The sequence below is a fragment of the Bombina bombina genome, chromosome 3 (genome assembly GCF_027579735.1).
Source record: "Bombina bombina isolate aBomBom1 chromosome 3, aBomBom1.pri, whole genome shotgun sequence".
Taxonomy (NCBI): domain Eukaryota; kingdom Metazoa; phylum Chordata; class Amphibia; order Anura; family Bombinatoridae; genus Bombina; species Bombina bombina.
Genome location: NC_069501.1, coordinates 738,901,299 through 738,919,457, shown reverse-complemented (window position 1 = coordinate 738,919,457; position 18,159 = coordinate 738,901,299). Strand labels below are relative to the sequence as shown.

Below are 18,159 nucleotides of genomic sequence, written 5' to 3'. Positions count from 1 at the left end.
TTATAGAGTCTGGAAGACTTATATTTCTTGGTGTCTTTCTCATCATTTTTTCTTGGCATTCTTTTAGAATACCGAGAATATTACAGTTTCTTCAGGATGGTTTAGATAAGGGTTTGTCCGCAAGTTCCTTGAAAGGTCAAATCTCTGCTCTTTCTGTTCTTTTTCACAGACAGATTGCTATTCTTCCTGATATTCATTGTTTTGTACAAGCTTTGGTTCGTATAAAGCCTGTCATTAAGTCAATTTCTCCTCCTTGGAGTTTGAATTTGGTTCTGGGGGTTCTTCAAGCTCCTCCATTTGAACCTATGCATTCATTGGATATTAAATTACTTTCTTGGAAAGTTTTGTTCCTTTTGGCCATCTCTTCTGCCAGAAGAGTTTCTGAATTATCTGCTCTTTCTTGTGAGTCTCCTTTTCTGATTTTTCATCAGGATAAGGCGGTGTTGCGAACTTCTTTTGAATTTTTACCTAAGTTGTAAATTCCAACAACATTAGTAGAGACATTGTGGTTCCTTCATTATGTCTTAATCCTAAGAATTCTAAGGAGAAATCGTTGCATTCTTTGGATGTTATTAGAGCTTTGAAATATTATGTTGAAGCTACTAAGTCTTTCCGAAAGACTTCAAGTTTATTTGTTATCTTTTCCGGTTTTAGAAAAGCCAGAAAACTTCTGCCATTTCTTTGGCATCTTGGTTGAAATCTTTAATTCATCTTGCCTATGTTGAGTCGGGTAAGACTCCGCCTCATAGGATTACAGCTCATTCTACTAGGTCAGTTTCTACTTCCTGGGCGTTTAGGAATGAAGCTTCGGTTGATCAGATTTGCAAAGCGGCAACTTGGTCCTCTTTGCATACTTTTACCAAATTCTACCATTTTGTTGTATTTTCTTCTTCTGAAGCAGTTTTTGGTAGAAAAGTACTTCAGGCAGCATTTTCAGTTTGAATCTTCTGCTTATGTTTTTCATTAAACTTTATTTTGGGTGTGGATTATTTTCAGCAGGAATTGGCTGTCTTTATTTTATCCCTCCCTCTCTAGTGACTCTTGTGTGGAAAGATCCACATCTTGGGTAGTCATTATCCCATACGTCACTAGCTCATGGACTCTTGCTAATTACATGAAAGAAAACATAATTTATGTAAGAACTTACCTGATAAATTCATTTCTTTCATATTAGCAAGAGTCCATGAGGCCCGCCCTTTTTTTGTGGTGGTTATGATTTTTTTGTATAAAGCACAATTATTCCAATTCCTTATTTTATATGCTTTCGCACTTTTTTCTTATCACCCCACTTCTTGGCTATTCGTTAAACTGAATTGTGGGTGTGGTGAGGGGTGTATTTATAGGCATTTTAAGGTTTGGGAAACTTTGCCCCTCCTGGTAGGAATGTATATCCCATACGTCACTAGCTCATGGACTCTTGCTAATATGAAAGAAATGAATTTATCAGGTAAGTTCTTACGTAAATTATGTTTTTTTGAAACGATGAGTCCACGGCCCGCCCTGATTTTTTAAGACCGGCTTTTGTCATACTATAAACCTCAGACACCTCTGCACCTTGTTGCTTCCTTTCTCTCCTTTTACTTCGGTCGAATGACTGGGGTTGGAGGGAAGGGAGGTGATATTTATCAGCTTTGCTGTGGTGCTCTTTGCTGCCTTCTGCTGGGCAGGAGTGATATTCCCAATAGTAATTAGATGATCCGTGGACTCATCGTGTCAAATTTATAAGGTAAGCATGAATTTAGTTTATTAAGCCACAATAGTCTTTAGTCAATTGACTAATTTGTTAATTTCTCAGCTCCACGTAGGGGTCAGAAAGTGATAGCGTAGAGCCTATTTCATATAGCTTCCTTGTAGGTGGCTAATTATCTTCCAAATGCATAACTGCTCATTCTACCAGTCCAGTTTCTACCTCTTGGGCATCTAACAATGTAGCTTCAGATTTGCAAAGCAGGTAGTTAGTCTTTCTTAGGCACGTTCACAATTTGTTTTACCAGTTTGCCGTTTTTCTCTTTTCTGAGATGGCTTTTGGCAGGAATGGCCTACAGGTTCCTGGTCAATAGGTGCCTGCCTTATTTTTCCCCCACCCATTTTCTTGTGAAAGAAAATCATTTATGCTTACCTTTCATGGGGTGAGAGTCCACAATACTCACCCACATTTATTCTTTCAGTTGGCGGCAATTCTTGCTAATACCTCATTTACACTAATTTGTTCTTACCCTTTTTTGTTCTATTTCTCCTTTCTCCAACATAGGTGTGTCCGGTCCACGGCGTCATCCTTACTTGTGGGATATTCTCTTCCCCAACAGGAAATGGCAAAGAGCCCAGCAAAGCTGGTCACATGATCCCTCCTAGGCTCCGCCTTCCCCAGTCATTCTCTTTGCCGTTGCACAGGCAACATCTCCACGGAGATGGCTCAGAGTTTTTTGGTGTTTAAATGTAGTTTTTTTTCTGCAATCAAGAGTTTGTTATTTTAAAATAGTGCTGGTATGTACTATTTACTCTGAAACAGAAAAGAGATGAAGATTTCTGTTTGTAAGAGGAAAATGATTTTAGCAACCGTTACTAAAATCGATGGCTGTTTCCACACAGGACTGTTGAGAGGAATTAACTTCAGTTGGGGGAAACAGTGAGCAGACTTTGGCTGCTTGAGGTATGACACATTTCTAACAAGACTTGGTAATGCTGGAAGCTGTCATTTTCCCTATGGGATCCGGTAAGCCATTTTCTTAATTTTCAATATAAGAATACAAGGGCTTCACAAGGGCTTTAAAGACTGGTAGACATTTTTCTGGGCCAAAACGATTACTATATAGGCATGTTTAATGGTTTATAGCTTAGGAGAGTTATTTTAATCTTGGCAAATTGTTAAAAGAACGGACAGGCACTGTATTGGACACCTTTTTCACTGGGGGCCTTTTCTAGTCATAGGCAGAGCCTCATTTTCGCGCCACTAATGCGCAGTTGTTTTTGAGAAGCAAGGCATGCAGATGCATGTGTGAGGTGCTCAGATCCACTGAAAAAGCTTATTGAAGGCGTCATTTGGTATCGTATTCCCCTCTGGGCTTGGTTGGGTCTCAGCAAAGCAGATACCAGGGACTGTATAGGGGTTAAATGTAAAAACGGCTCCGGTTCCGTTATTTTAAGAGTTAAAGCTTTCAAATTTGGTGTGCAATACTTTTAAGGCTTTATGACACTGGTGAAATTTTGGTGAATTTTGAACATTTCCTTCATACTTTTGCGTATATTCAGTAAAAAAGTGTGTTCAGTTTAAAATTTAAAGAGACAGTAACGGTTTTATTTCTCCAACATAGGTGTGTCCGGTCCACGGCGTCATCCTTACTTGTGGGATATTCTCTTCCCCAACAGGAAATGGCAAAGAGCCCAGCAAAGCTGGTCACATGATCCCTCCTAGGCTCCGCCTACCCCAGTCATTCTCTTTGCCGTTGTACAGGCAACATCTCCACGGAGATGGCTTAGAGTTTTTGGATTAAAAGCATCATCAGATTGGCTTACGAGACTGCCGGACGGCAGCCTCCTGAAAGAATCACAGCTCATTCCACTAGGGCTGTGGCTTCCACATGGGCCTTCAAGAACGAGGCTTCTGTTGATCAGATATGTAGGGCAGCGACTTGGTCTTCACTGCACACTTTTACCAAATTTTACAAGTTTGATACTTTTGCTTCTTCTGAGGCTGTTTTTGGGAGAAAGGTTTTGCAAGCCGTGGTGCCTTCCATTTAGGTGACCTGATTTGCTCCCTCCCTTCATCCGTGTCCTAAAGCTTTGGTATTGGTTCCCACAAGTAAGGATGACGCCGTGGACCGGACACACCTATGTTGGAGAAAACAGAATTTATGTTTACCTGATAAATTACTTTCTCCAACGGTGTGTCCGGTCCACGGCCCGCCCTGGTTTTTTAATCAGGTCTGATAATTTATTTTCTTTAACTACAGTCACCACGGTATCATATGGTTTCTCCTATGCAAATATTCCTCCTTAACGTCGGTCGAATGACTGGGGTAGGCGGAGCCTAGGAGGGATCATGTGACCAGCTTTGCTGGGCTCTTTGCCATTTCCTGTTGGGGAAGAGAATATCCCACAAGTAAGGATGACGCCGTGGACCGGACACACCGTTGGAGAAAGTAATTTATCAGGTAAACATAAATTCTGTTTTTAAAACGTTTTTTGTGCTTTGTTACCAAGTTTATGCCTATTAACATGTCTGAACTATCAGATAGACGATGTTCTGTATGTTCGGAAGCCAAGGTTCCTATCCATTTAAATATATGTGATAAATGTGACAAACAAAGTAGGGACAATGATACCACTGATAATAATGTTGCCCAAAACGATTCCTTAAGTGAGGGGCGTAAGCATGGTACTGCATCATCCCCTTCTATGTCTACACCAGTCTTGCCCACTCAGGAGGCCCCTAGTACATCTAGTGCGCCAATCCTCCTTACTATGCAACAATTAACGGCTGTAATGGATAATTCTATTAAAAACATTTTAGCCAAAATGCCCACTTATCAGCGAAAGCGCGACTGCTCTGTTTTAGATACTGAAGAGCATGAGGACGCTGATGATAATGGTTCTGACATGCCCTTACACCAGTCTGAAGGGGCTAGGGAGGTTTTGTCTGAGGGAGAAATTTCAGATTCAGGAAAAATTTCTCAACAAGCTGAACCTGATGTTATTACATTTAAATTTAAATTGGAACATCTCCGCGCTCTGCTTAAGGAGGTGTTATCTACTCTGGATGATTGTGACAATTTGGTCATTCCAGAGAAATTATGTAAAATGGACAGGTTCCTAGAGGTCCCGGTGCCCCCCGAAGCTTTTCCTATACCCAAGCGGGTGGCGGACATTGTAAATAAAGAATGGGAAAGGCCCGGCATACCTTTTGTCCCTCCCCCTATATTTAAGAAATTATTTCCTATGGTCGACCCCAGGAAGGACTTATGGCAGACAGTCCCCAAGGTCGAGGGGGCGGTTTCTACTCTAAACAAACGCACCACTATCCCTATAGAAGATAGTTGTGCTTTTAAAGATCCTATGGACAAAAAATTAGAGGGTTTGCTTAAAAAGATGTTTGTTCAGCAAGGTTTCCTTCTACAACCAATTTCGTGCATTGTTCCTGTCACTACAGCAGCGTGTTTCTGGTTCGAGGAACTAGAAAAGTCGCTCAATCAAGCATCCTCTTATGAGGAGGTTATGGGCAGAGTTCAAGCACTTAAGTTGGCTAACTCTTTTACCTTAGACGCCACTTTGCAATTAGCTAGATTAGCGGCGAAAAATTCAGGGTTTGCTATTGTGGCGCGCAGAGCGCTTTGGCTAAAGTCTTGGTCAGCGGATGCGTCCTCCAAGAACAAATTACTTAACATACCTTTCAAGGGGAAAACGCTGTTTGGCCCTGACTTGAAAGAGATTATTTCAGATATCACTGGGGGTAAGGGCCACGCCCTTCCTCAGGATAGGTCTTTTAAGGCTAAAAAGAAACCAAATTTTCGTCCCTTTCGCAGAAACGGACCAGCCTCAAGTTCTACATCTTCTAAGCAAGAGGGTAATACTTCTCAAACCAAGCCAGCCTGGAGGCCAATGCAAGGCTGGAACAAAGGTAAGCAGGCCAAGAAGCCTGCCACTGCTACCAAGACAGCATGAGATGTTGGCCCCCGATCCGGGACCGGATCTGGTGGGGGGCAGACTTTCTCTCTTCGCTCAGGCTTGGGCAAGAGATGTTCTGGATCCTTGGGCGCTAGAAATAGTCTCCCAAGGTTATCTTCTGGAATTCAAGGAGCTACCCCCAAGGGGAAGGTTCCACAGGTCTCAATTGTCTTCAGACCACATAAAAAGACAGGCATTCTTACATTGTGTAGAAGACCTGTTAAAAATGGGAGTGATTCATCCTGTTCCATTAGGAGAACAAGGGATGGGATTCTACTCCAATCTGTTCATAGTTCCCAAAAAAGAGGGAACATTCAGACCAATCTTAGATCTCGAGATCCTAAACAAATTTCTCAAGGTTCCATCGTTCAAAATGGAAACCATTCGGACAATTCTTCCTACCATCCAGGAAGGTCAATTCATGACCACGGTGGATTTAAAGGATGCGTATCTACATATTCCTATCCACAAGGAACATCATCGGTTCCTAAGGTTCGCCTTTCTGGACAAGCATTACCAGTTTGTGGCACTTCCATTCGGATTAGCCACTGCTCCAAGAATTTTCACAAAGGTACTAGGGTCCCTTCTAGCGGTGCTAAGACCAAGGGGCATTGCAGTAGTACCTTACTTGGACGACATACTGATTCAAGCGTCGTCTCTACCACAAGCAAAGGCTCATACGGACATTGTCCTGGCCTTTCTCAGATCTCATGGGTGGAAAGTGAACGTAGAAAAAAGTTCTCTATTCCCGTCAACAAGAGTTCCCTTCTTGGGAACAATAATAGACTCCTTAGAAATGAGGATTTTTCTGACAGAGGCCAGAAAATCAAAACTTCTAAGCTCTTGTCAAGTACTTCATTCTGTTCTTCTTCCTTCCATAGCGCAGTGCATGGAAGTAATAGGTTTGATGGTCGCGGCAATGGACATAGTTCCTTTTGCGCGAATTCATCTAAGACCATTACAACTGTGCATGCTCAGTCAGTGGAATGGGGATTATACAGACTTGTCTCCGACGATACAAGTAGATCAGAGGACCAGAGATTCACTCCGTTGGTGGCTGACCCTGGACAACCTGTCACAAGGGATGAGCTTCCGCAGACCAGAGTGGGTCATTGTCACGACCGACGCCAGTCTGGTGGGCTGGGGCGCGGTCTGGGAACCCCTGAAAGCTCAGGGTCTTTGGTCTCGGGAAGAATCTCTTCTCCCGATAAATATTCTGGAACTGAGAGCGATATTCAATGCTCTCAAGGCTTGGCCTCAGCTAGCAAAGGCCAAATTCATACGGTTTCAATCAGACAACATGACGACTGTTGCGTATATCAACCATCAGGGGGGAACAAGGAGTTCCCTGGCGATGGAAGAAGTGACCAAAATAATTCAATGGGCGGAGACTCACTCCTGCCACTTGTCTGCAATCCACATCCCAGGAGTGGAAAATTGGGAAGCGGATTTTCTGAGTCGTCAGACATTTCATCCGGGGGAGTGGGAACTCCATCCGGAAATCTTTGCCAAAATAATTCAATTGTGGGGCATTCCAGACATGGATCTGATGGCGTCTCGTCAGAACTTCAAGGTTCCTTGCTACGGGTCCAGATCCAGGGATCCCAAGGCGACTCTAGTGGATGCACTAGTAGCACCTTGGAGCTTCAACCTAGCTTATGTGTTCCCACCGTTTCCTCTCATTCCCAGGCTGGTAGCCAGGATCAAACAGGAGAGGGTATCGGTGATCTTGATAGCTCCTGCGTGGCCACGCAGGACTTGGTATGCAGATCTGGTGAATATGTCATCGGCTCCACCATGGAAGCTACCTTTGAGACAGGACCTTCTTGTTCAAGGTCCGTTCAAACATCCGAATCTGGCCTCACTCCAACTGACTGCTTGGAGATTGAACGCTTGATTTTATCAAAGCGAGGGTTCTCAGATTCTGTCATTGATACTCTTGTTCAGGCTAGAAAGCCTGTAACTAGAAAAATCTACCATAAAATTTGGAAAAAATATATCTGTTGGTGTGAATCTAAAGGATTCCCATGGAACAAGATAAAAATTCCTAAGATTCTATCCTTTCTTCAAGAAGGTTTGGAGAAAGGATTATCTGCAAGTTCTTTGAAGGGACAGATTTCTGCTTTATCTGTTTTACTTCACAAAAAGCTGGCGGCTGTGCCAGATGTTCAAGCTTTTGTTCAGGCTCCGGTTAGAATCAAGCCTGTTTACAAACCTTTGACTCCTCCTTGGAGTCTCAATTTAGTTCTTTCAGTTCTTCAGGGGGTTCCGTTTGAACCCTTACATTCCGTTGATATCAAGTTATTATCTTGGAAAGTTTTGTTTTTGGTTGCAATTTCTTCTGCTAGAAGAGTTTCAGAGTTATCTGCTCTGCAGTGTTCTCCTCCTTATCTGGTGTTCCATGCAGATAAGGTGGTTTTGCGTACTAAACCTGGTTTTCTTCCGAAAGTTGTTTCTAACAAAAATATTAACCAGGAGATAGTCGTGCCTTCTTTGTGTCCGAATCCAGTTTCAAAGAAGGAACGTTTGTTGCACAATTTGGATGTAGTTCGTGCTCTAAAATTCTATTTAGAGGCTACAAAGGATTTCAGACAAACATCTTCCTTGTTTGTTGTTTATTCTGGTAAAAGGAGAGGTCAAAAAGCAACTTCTACCTCTCTCTCTTTTTGGCTTAAAAGCATCATCCGATTGGCTTATGAGACTGCCGGACGGCAGCCTCCTGAAAGAATCACAGCTCATTCCACTAGGGCTGTGGCTTCCACATGGGCCTTCAAGAACGAGGCTTCTGTTGATCAGATATGTAAGGCAGCGACTTGGTCTTCACTGCACACTTTTACCAAATTTTACAAATTTGATACTTTTGCTTCTTCTGAGGCTATTTTTGGGAGAAAGGTTTTGCAAGCCGTGGTGCCTTCCATCTAGGTGACCTGATTTGCTCCCTCCCATCATCCGTGTCCTAAAGCTTTGGTATTAGCTCCCACAAGTAAGGATGACGCCGTGGACCGGACACACCTATGTTGGAGAAAACAGAATTTATGTTTACCTGATAAATTACTTTCTCCAACGGTGTGTCCGGTCCACGGCCCGCCCTGGTTTTTAATCAGGTCTGATGATTTATTTTCTCTAGCTACAGTCACCACGGTATCATATGATTTCTCCTATGCAAATATTCCTCCTTTACGTCGGTCGAATGACTGGGGAAGGCGGAGCCTAGGAGGGATCATGTGACCAGCTTTGCTGGGCTCTTTGCCATTTCCTGTTGGGGAAGAGAATATCCCACAAGTAAGGATGACGCCGTGGACCGGACACACCGTTGGAGAAAGTAATTTATCAGGTAAACATAAATTCTGTTTTTTCTCATCTATACGTTACACATAGATATTAGACAGGTTTTAGAGATTAAAATATCTTGATGTGTTGGACAGGAGTTGAATCCCAGGTGTAATGGCTCATGGACTCACAACCATGAAAAAAAATGAATTTATCATGTTAACAGTTTTTTACACTAGATTGCAATATAAAATATTTTTTTTTTTTTTATTTTAGCTGGCTATTTCCTGACATAGGCAGTAATTTTATTCATAAATTGTTTTTATTAAAGCTTTATGAAACCCACATTTTTTTTCTTTCATGATTCAGATAGAGCATGCAATTTTAAGTGACGTTTTGATTTACTCCTATTAATTTTTCTTCATTCTCTTGGCTACATTTAGCGACCAATTGGCAAGCGCTACCCAGGTGCTGAACAAAAAAATGGACTGGCTCCTAAGCTTACCAGAATATTGAAGAAAATTTGATAATAGTAAGGGATTATTGAACGGTAGGGGGTTGGTTATACATGATATTGTTTAATAAGAGAGTTCCTTAAAATTTCATGGTCTCTCACTGATTTTCAAACCTGTCCTCAGGCCTCCCCAACAGGCCAATTTTTCAGGATTCCCTTGGATGTTCACTAATCAGCTGATTATTTCACCTGTGTTCCAGCTCAGATATCCTCAAAATGTGGCCTGAGGACAGACTTAAAAACAAGAAAAAGAATTTGGGTTTCATATCCCTTAAACTGTCTTATTCATTGGAAGGATACATTTTAAGGCTGCTTTATATTATAAAGTTAAGAATTTCTTTTCTCTTTAGTTATATCTGAAATTTGGGAATGTGACCTCAAAAAAACGTGTTTTTGTTATGAACAATTTCTCTTGTAAGATGTATCGAGTCCACGGATTCATCCTTGTGGGATATTCTCCTTCCCTACAGGAAGTGGCAGAGAGAGCACCCACAGCAGAGCTGTCTATATAGCTCCCCCCTTAGCTCCACCCCCCAGTCATTCTCTCTGCCTGCTTAACTGCTAGGAAGGGTAAAGAGCTATGTGGTGACTAAAATGTTAGTTTTTTACTTCTCAAGCAAAAGTTTATGATTTTAAATGGTACCGGTGTGTACTATTTACTCTCTGGCAGAAAAGGGATGAAGATTTCTGCAAGAAGGATGATGATCTTAGCACTTTGTAACTAAGATGCACTGCTGTTCTCACAAGGCCTGAAGAGTATTGGAAAACTTCAGTTGGGAGAACAGTTTGCAGGCTAAGCTGCATATGAGGTATGTTCAGTCTATATTTTTCTAGACAGACTGTGCTAAATCTAGAAAAGGCTGGCAATATCCCCATGAGGGAAGGGTAAGCTGTATTCAGATACTTTAATAGGAATTTCAGCTTGCTTGAAGGGCTCATTAGTTACTGGTGACACTGTTAGAAAAAAAAAAAAAAACGTTTTTTTTTTTTTTTTTGATGCATTTATAACGTTTTTTGAAGGGACTAAAGGGGTCATTGTGGCTTGGTTTTGAGTTTTGTAACTCACATGGTTAATTAAGAGACACTCTGGTGTTTCTCTGATAGGCCTCAAAACATCGAGTGAGGTGGGAGGGGCCTATTTTCGCGCCTCAGTTGCTCAGTTTCCTTTCCTCTGAGACATCACTGCTTCTCCTGTCGTTTCTGCTGTGTTTGAGGGTTGTTAAAGAAGTTTTTTCCCCCCACAAATCGTTCTGAAGGGCAGGGCATGCTGAGCTGTGGCATGGTGCTGAAAGTCTTTTTTACTGGGTTTAACGTTTTTTCAATCCGTTTTTGCCATTAAAGGGTTAATTGTTTATTTACATAGCTGTGCAAAGTTACTAAGCCTTTATAATGCTACTGTAAAAATGTCATTGTTTACTGCTTTTTTACACTGTTTTGCAGAACTGGTGCAGCTTTTTTTCTCTTAAAGGCACAGTACCTTTTTATTTCTAAGTGTTTTTTACTTTGATTACAGTGTTTTCCAAGCTTGCTTTTTACATTACTAGCCTGTTTAACATGTCTGACACCAAGGAAAATCCTTGTTTAATATGTTTGGAAGCCATTGTGGAACCCCCTCTTAGAATGTGTCCCAATTGTACTGATATGTCTATAAACTATAAAGAACATATATTAGCACTTAAAAATAGAGCAATAGATGATTCTCAGTCAGAAGTAAATGAGGGTTCGTCATCTTGCTCTCCCCAAGTGTCACAACCAGTAACGCCTGCACAAATGACGCCAAGTACCTCTAGTGCGTCAAATTCTTTTACTTTACAAGACATGGCCACAGTTATGAATACAACCCTCAGAGGTTTTATCTAAACTGCCTGGTTTACAAGGAAAGCGGGACAGCTCTGGGTTTAGAAAAAATGACACTTTAGTAGCCGTATCTGTATATGCCCTCACAATGCTCTGAAGTAGGGGTGAGGGATTTGTTATCTGAGGGAGAAATTTCTGATTCAGGAAAGACGCTTCCTCAGACAGATTCTGATATGACGGCCTTTAAATTTAAGCTTGAACACCTCCGCTTATTGCTCAGGGAGGTATTAGCGACTCTAGATGATTGTGACCCTATAGTGGTTCCAGAGAAATTGTGTAAAATGGATAAATACTTAGAGGTTCCTGTTTACACTGATGTTTTTCCAGTTCCTAAGAGGATTGTGAATATTATTAAGGAGTGGGATAGACCAGGTATTCCGTTCTCTCCCCCTCCTGTTTTTAAGAAAATGTTTCCCATATCTGACACCATGCGGGGCTCGTGGCAGACAGTCCCTAAGGTGGAGAGAGCTATTTCTACTCTGTCTAAGTGTACAACTATACCTATCGAAGACAGTTGTGCTTTCAAAGATCCTATGGATAAAAAATTAGAGGGTCTCCTGAAGAAAATTTTTGTTCATCAGGGTTTTTCTCTTCAACCTATTGCGTGCATTGTTCCTGTAACTACTGCAGCTGCTTTCTGGTTTGAGCCTCTAGAAGAGGCTCTTCAGATGGAGACTTCATTAGAGGAGATTATGGACAGAATCAAGGCCCTTAAGTTGGCTAATTCTTTTATTACAGATGCCGCTTTTCAACTGGCTAAATTAGCGGCAAAGAATTCAGGTTTTGCCATTTTAGCACGCAGGACGTTATGGCTTAAGTCCTGGTCTGCTGATGTGTCATCCAAATCTAAACTTTTGAACATCCCTTTCAAAGGAAAGACCCTATTCGGGCCTGAACTGAAAGAGATTATTTCAGACATCACTGGAGGGAAAGGTCATGCCCTTCCTCAGGATAGATCAAATAAGATGAAGATCAAACAAAATAATTTTCGTTCCTTTCGGAACTTCAAGAGTGGTTCCGTTTCGGCTTCCTCTGCTGCAAAGCAAGAGGGGAATTTTACCCAATCCAGGTCAGTCTGGAGACCTATCCAGGCTTGGAACAAGGGTAAACAGGCCAAGAAGCCTGCAGCTGCCTCTAAGACAGCATGAAGGGGTAGCCCCCGATCCGGGACCGGATCTAGTAGGGGGCAGACTCTCTCTCTTCGCTCAGGCTTGGGCAAGAGATGTTCACGATCCCTGGGCTTTAGAAATTGTGTCCCAGGGATATCTTCTGGAATTAAAAGACTCCCTTCCACGGGGGAGATTTCATATTTCTCGATTGTCTGTAATCCAGACAAAGAGAGAGGCGTTCTTACGCTGGGTAGAAGATCTGCTTACCATGGGGGTGATCCGCCCAGTCCCAAAAGAGGAACAGGGACTAGGGTTCTGCTCAAACCTGTTTGTGGTTCCCAAAAAAGAGGGAACTTTCAGACCAATCTTGGATCTCAAAATTCTAAACAAGTTCCTCAGGGTTCCATCATTCAAGATGGAGACCATTCGGACTATTCTGCCTCTGATCTAGGAAGGTCAATATATGACTACCGTGGACTTAAAGGATGCGTATCTACACATCCCTATTCACAGAAATCATCATCAATTTCTCAGATTTGCCTTTCTAAACAGGCATTACCAGTTTGTGGCTCTTCCCTTCGGGTTAGCCACGGCTCCAAGAATTTTCACAAAGGTGCTAGGGTCCCTTCTGGCGGTTCTACGACCTCGGGGCATAGCAGTGGTGCCTTATCTAGATGACATCTTAATTCAGGCGTCGACTTTTCAGCTAGCCAAGTCTCACACGGACATTATGTTGATTTTTCTGAGATCTCACGGGTGGAAGGTGAACATAAAAAAAGAGTTCTCTCTTCCCTCTCACAAGAGTTTCCTTTCTGGATAGATTCGGTAGAAATGAAAATATTTCTGACGGAAGTCAGAAAATCAAAACTCTTAACCACTTGCCGAACTCTTCATTCCATTCCTCAGCCATCTGTGGCTCAGTCTATGGAGGTAATCGGACTCATGGTAACGGCAATGGACATAGTTCCTTTTGCCCGCCTACACCTCAGACCACTGCAACTATGCATGCTCAAACAGTGGAATGGAGATTATGCAGATGTATCTCCTCAACTGCATCTGGATCAGGAGACCAGAGATTCTCTTCTCTGGTGGTTGTCTCAGGACCACCTGTCTCAGGGAATGTACTTCCACAGGCCAGAGTGGCTCATTGTAATGACAGATGCCAGCCTGCTAGGCTGGGGTGCAGTCTGGAACTCCCTGAAAGCACAGGGCTTATGGTCTCGGGAGGAATCTCTTCTTCCGATAAACATCCTAGAACTGAGAGCGATATTCAAGGCGCTTCAGGCGTGGCCTCAGCTTGCTGCAGCCAAATTCATCAGGTTTCAGTCGGACAACATCACGACTGTAGCTTATATTAATCATCAAGGAGAAACAAGGAGTTCTCTAGCGATGATGGAGGTAACCAAAATAATCCGATGGGCAGAGGATCACTCTTGCCATCTCTCAGTAATCCACATTCCAGGAGTGAAAACTGGGAGGCGGATTTTCTAAGTCGCCAGACTTTTCATCCGGGGGAGTGGGAACTCCATCCGGAGGTATTTGCTCAGCTGATTCAGCTATGGGGCACACCAGAATTGGATTTGATGGCGTTGCGTCAGAATGCCAAACTTCCTTGTTACGGGTCCAGGTCCCGGGATCCCAAGGCGGTACTGATAGATGCTCTAGCAGTAATTTTGTCCTTCAATCTGGCCTACGTATTTCCACCGCTTCCTCTCCTTCCACGTCTGGTTGCCAGAATCAAGCAGGAGAGAGCTTCTGTGATTCTGATAGCACCTGCGTGGCCACGCAGGACTTGGTATGCAGACCTAGTGGGCATGTCCTCGGTTCCACCGTGGACCCTGCCAATGAGGCGGGACCTTCTAATCCAAGGTCCGTTCTCACATGAAAATCTAGTTTCTCTGCGTCTGACTGCTTGGAGATTGAACCCCTAGTTCTATCAAAGCGTGGTTTCTCCGAGTCGGTCATTGATACCCTGATTCAGGCTAGAAAGCCTGTCACCAGGAAGATCTATCATAAGATTTGGAGCAAATATCTTTATTGGTGCGAATCCAAAGGTTACTCGTGGAGTAAGATTAGGATTCCTAGAATATTGTCTTTTCTCCAAGAGGGTTTGGAGAAGGGATTATCAGCTAGTTCTCTAAAAGGACAAATATCTGCTTTGTCTATTCTACTACACAAACGTCTGGCAGATGTCCCAGACGTTCAAACTTTTAGTCAGGCTTTGGTCAGAATTAAGCCTGTATTTAAGCCTGCTGCTCCACCTTGGAGCCTAAACTTAGTCCTTAGAGTTCTTCAAGGGGTTCCGTTTGAACCTATGCATTCCATAGATATTAAATTTCTATCTTGGAATGTTTTGTTCTTAGTTGCTATCTCTTCGGCTTGAAGAGTTTCTGAGTTATCTGCTTTACAGTGTGATTCCCCTTATCTTATTTTCCATTCATATAAGGTGGTTTTGCGTACCAAACCTGGTTTTCTTCCTAAGGTTGTTTCTAATAAGAATATCAATCAAGAGATTGTTGTTCCTTCTCTGTGTCCTAATCCTTCATCAAAGAAGGAACGTTGTCTGCACAATCTTGATGTGGTTCGTGCTTTAAAGTTCTACTTACAAGCAACCAAAGATTTCCGTCAAACATCTTCATTGTTTGTTGTTTGTTCTGGTAAGCGGAGAGGCCAAAAGGCTACGGCTACCTCTTTCCTTTTGGATGAAAAGCATCATCTGTTTGTCCTATGAGACTGCTGGACAGCAGCCTCCTGAAAGAATTACTGCTCATTCTACTAGAGCTGTGGCTTCCACATGGGCTTTTAAAAATGAGGCTTCTGTTGAACAGATTTGTAAGGCGGCGACTTGGTCTTCGCTAAATACTTTTTCCAAATTTTCCAAATTTGATACTTTTGCTTCTTCGGAGGCTATTTTTGGGAGAAAGGTTCTACAAGCAGTGGTGCCTTCCGTTTAAGGTCCTTGTCTTGTCCCTCCCTTCATCCGTGTCTTAAAGCTTTGGTATTGGTATCCCACAAGTAAGGATGAATCCGTGGACTCGATACATCTTACAAGAGAAAACATAATTTATGCTTACCTGATAAATTTATCGAATGACTGGGGGGTGGAGCTAAGGGGGGAGCTATATAGACAGCTCTGCTGTGGGTGCTCTCTCTGCCACTTCCTGTAGAGAAGGAGAATATCCCACAAGTAAGGATGAATCTGTGGACTTGATACATCACAAGAGAAATAAATTTCAGGTAAGCATAAATTATGTTTTTAAAATAATACATTTGAGCATCTCAATTCAAGCCTGAGATTATTATTATTTTTTTAAAGAACCTGTGGTTAACCATTCTAAACAGTTTTGCTTTCTTTTTTTGTATGCAACAGTTTACAATCAACAGGCTACACAGCCACAAGCTCAGCAGTTTCCAGCATATAATCAGCAAGCTGCACAGGCTTCTGCTTCTGGATTTCCAGCCCAGCAACAGCCATCTCAGCAGTATCCAGCTGGCACATATCCACCTCAGACCTACACTACACAAGCTTCGCAGGCTGCAAACTATAATGTTCCACCTGCTACTCAGCCTGGAATAACTGCTAGTCAACCAGGATCCTATCAACCAAGACCAGGTTTTACCCCACCACCTGGCAGCACTGTTACCCCACCACCTAGTGGGCCTAATCCATATGCTCGTAATCGCCCTGCATTTGGTCAGGGCTACACCCAGCCAGGACCAGGATATCGATAAATAGTTGAGATGATATTATACACAAGGCCACAAGCTGCTAGATCTTTCCATCCCAATGGACACCAATATTATGCTTACATTTATGACTATGTTCCAGGTAGCAGAAGAAAAGTATTATTTTGCTTCTTGTTACATGGTTAATTTTCAGTAAATGTATTATTGGGAGATGAGACCAAATAATTATTTCCTGCTTTCAACTGTATCTACTCTCTAGTAAACAAAAAAAGTGATTGACACTAGCTGGCCTTGTCAAATGTTTGAAAACATGCTACTTGAGAACCCCACTGTTTTGACTTGTTTTTAATGATCTGATGTGTTAAATTAGATCAGTTCTGAAAGGTAAATCTAGGTATTATGTACAAATTCTAACATTCACATGAAAACTTAATAAAATATTAAAATCAGTCTTTTTGTGTGATATTTAAAAAAAAAAAAAAAGTTTTCATTGAGGTTTAATATGCAATATAACAGGGAAGTGATATTTAAAAAATGTCATACAAATACACAGAGAAAAGAACATATCAATCACTTTAGCCAAAATATATAATCTTATCTGTTACGAGTCGGCTTAAACAAGTAAAAGATAAACCTCATATTTTCTAATTTTTGTAGATGAAAGTTTCCCTCCCAATCTTTGAAGGCCACTTATGGACCTCAACCAACTAATTCAACATTGTGTCAGTGGGAGAACAAAACTATTAACATTGAAACATTATTAAATCAATATATATATGGTGAAATGGTTAGACCTGTAGAGGGTGTTTGTAAGTGGAGTTTAAATAACGTTTTATGAAACACAATATGATACTGCTATTCTGTGATTATAAATTTACCTAGATATGAGCAGATTCTAGTATAAATATAGCATAGTCTATAGTTAAAGTGGCTCACATTGCACAAAATATATATGATATAGTAAGTTTGAAGGTACAAATGTATTGGAGTATGTGATAATTGTTTGCAGTGTTATGCAAGGGAAACTGCGCATTTAGTCTCTGGATACAATTTGCAAGTACCAGAGTACTTTTAAGTTGTGGGGGGGGGGGGGGGGGCAATGGTAGAAGGGCCAGCAACTATAGTAGGAAAAAGCTATTTGAATGGTATTAATATAAGCAATTTTTCCATCTTAAAGGGAGGAGAGTCCACGGCTTCATTCATTCATTACTTTTGGGAATAAAGAACCTGGCCACCAGGAGGAGGCAAAGACACCCCAGCCAAAGGCTTAAATACCTCCCCTACTCCCCTCATCCCCCAGTCATTCTCTGCCTTTCGTTGAAGATTCGGAGTAGTCTTATGGAGGGTAGTACCCTTCGGAATGGGACTGGAGTTTTAAGTAGTCCTGTCAGCCTCTCAGTGAGAGCCTGGGTGAAAGTTAGAGTCCGGAGATGCAGGGAGAGTCTTTCTGCAAAACCATCCCAACTCATATTAACGGCCCCACAAGCAATCGGTGTTGATGAGTTTTGCTGTCTGCTTTCTACACTCAAGTCCATGTCAGGAGCGATGCTTCTACCTGTCACACTTGAAGGGCCGTGTTCCTGTTCCACGACAGATTCTGGTAAGATCTTTCATTTTTTATGCATAATGATAACGCAGAAGACAGGGTCACAGTGTGGCGCCTTTTATCTTATGGAATCAAGGGTTAATATTCCTGGTAAGGGGATTATTGAACAGGGGTGGTTTATACATATTGTTTGTTGTGTGATTGCTGCGTTATGTGCGAGATGAGGCTCTGGCAATGGTGGAACTTTCAGGTTGACTTCTGGGAGTATTGCGTGGCCGGTTTTGGCGTGTTTTCTCCTTAGTGCAGGGGCAATCCTGCGTGGCATCCCATGTGACCGGGTGTGGCAGTCTCCATTTCCTCTGTTGATCTGCGGCACAGGAGACAAAGCAGTTTCTGTAGTCCGGGTCATAGGAGGTGTTAAGTGCCCTGGCCATTGGAAGTATAAAGGTGCCTGTTTATTAAGTTAATCTAGTCCATAATAAAAGCACAAGCTATGGAGGACTCCGACACGTTAG

General features: G+C 42.2%; 1 protein-coding gene across 8 annotated transcripts in view; it reads left to right on the top strand.

The window, feature by feature from the left end:
* TFG (trafficking from ER to golgi regulator) overlaps positions 1–16,547 on the top strand; it is a 225,526-nt gene extending 208,979 nt beyond the window's left edge. For all 8 annotated transcript variants that reach the window (XM_053707575.1, XM_053707574.1, XM_053707572.1 and 5 more), the window contains one exon: positions 15,782–16,547. In XM_053707575.1, the coding sequence (XP_053563550.1) occupies positions 15,782–16,143 (362 nt within the window). In that variant the 3' untranslated portion in view covers positions 16,144–16,547. The remainder of the gene's footprint in view (positions 1–15,781) is intronic.
* The last annotated feature ends 1,612 nt before the right edge of the window (positions 16,548–18,159 follow it).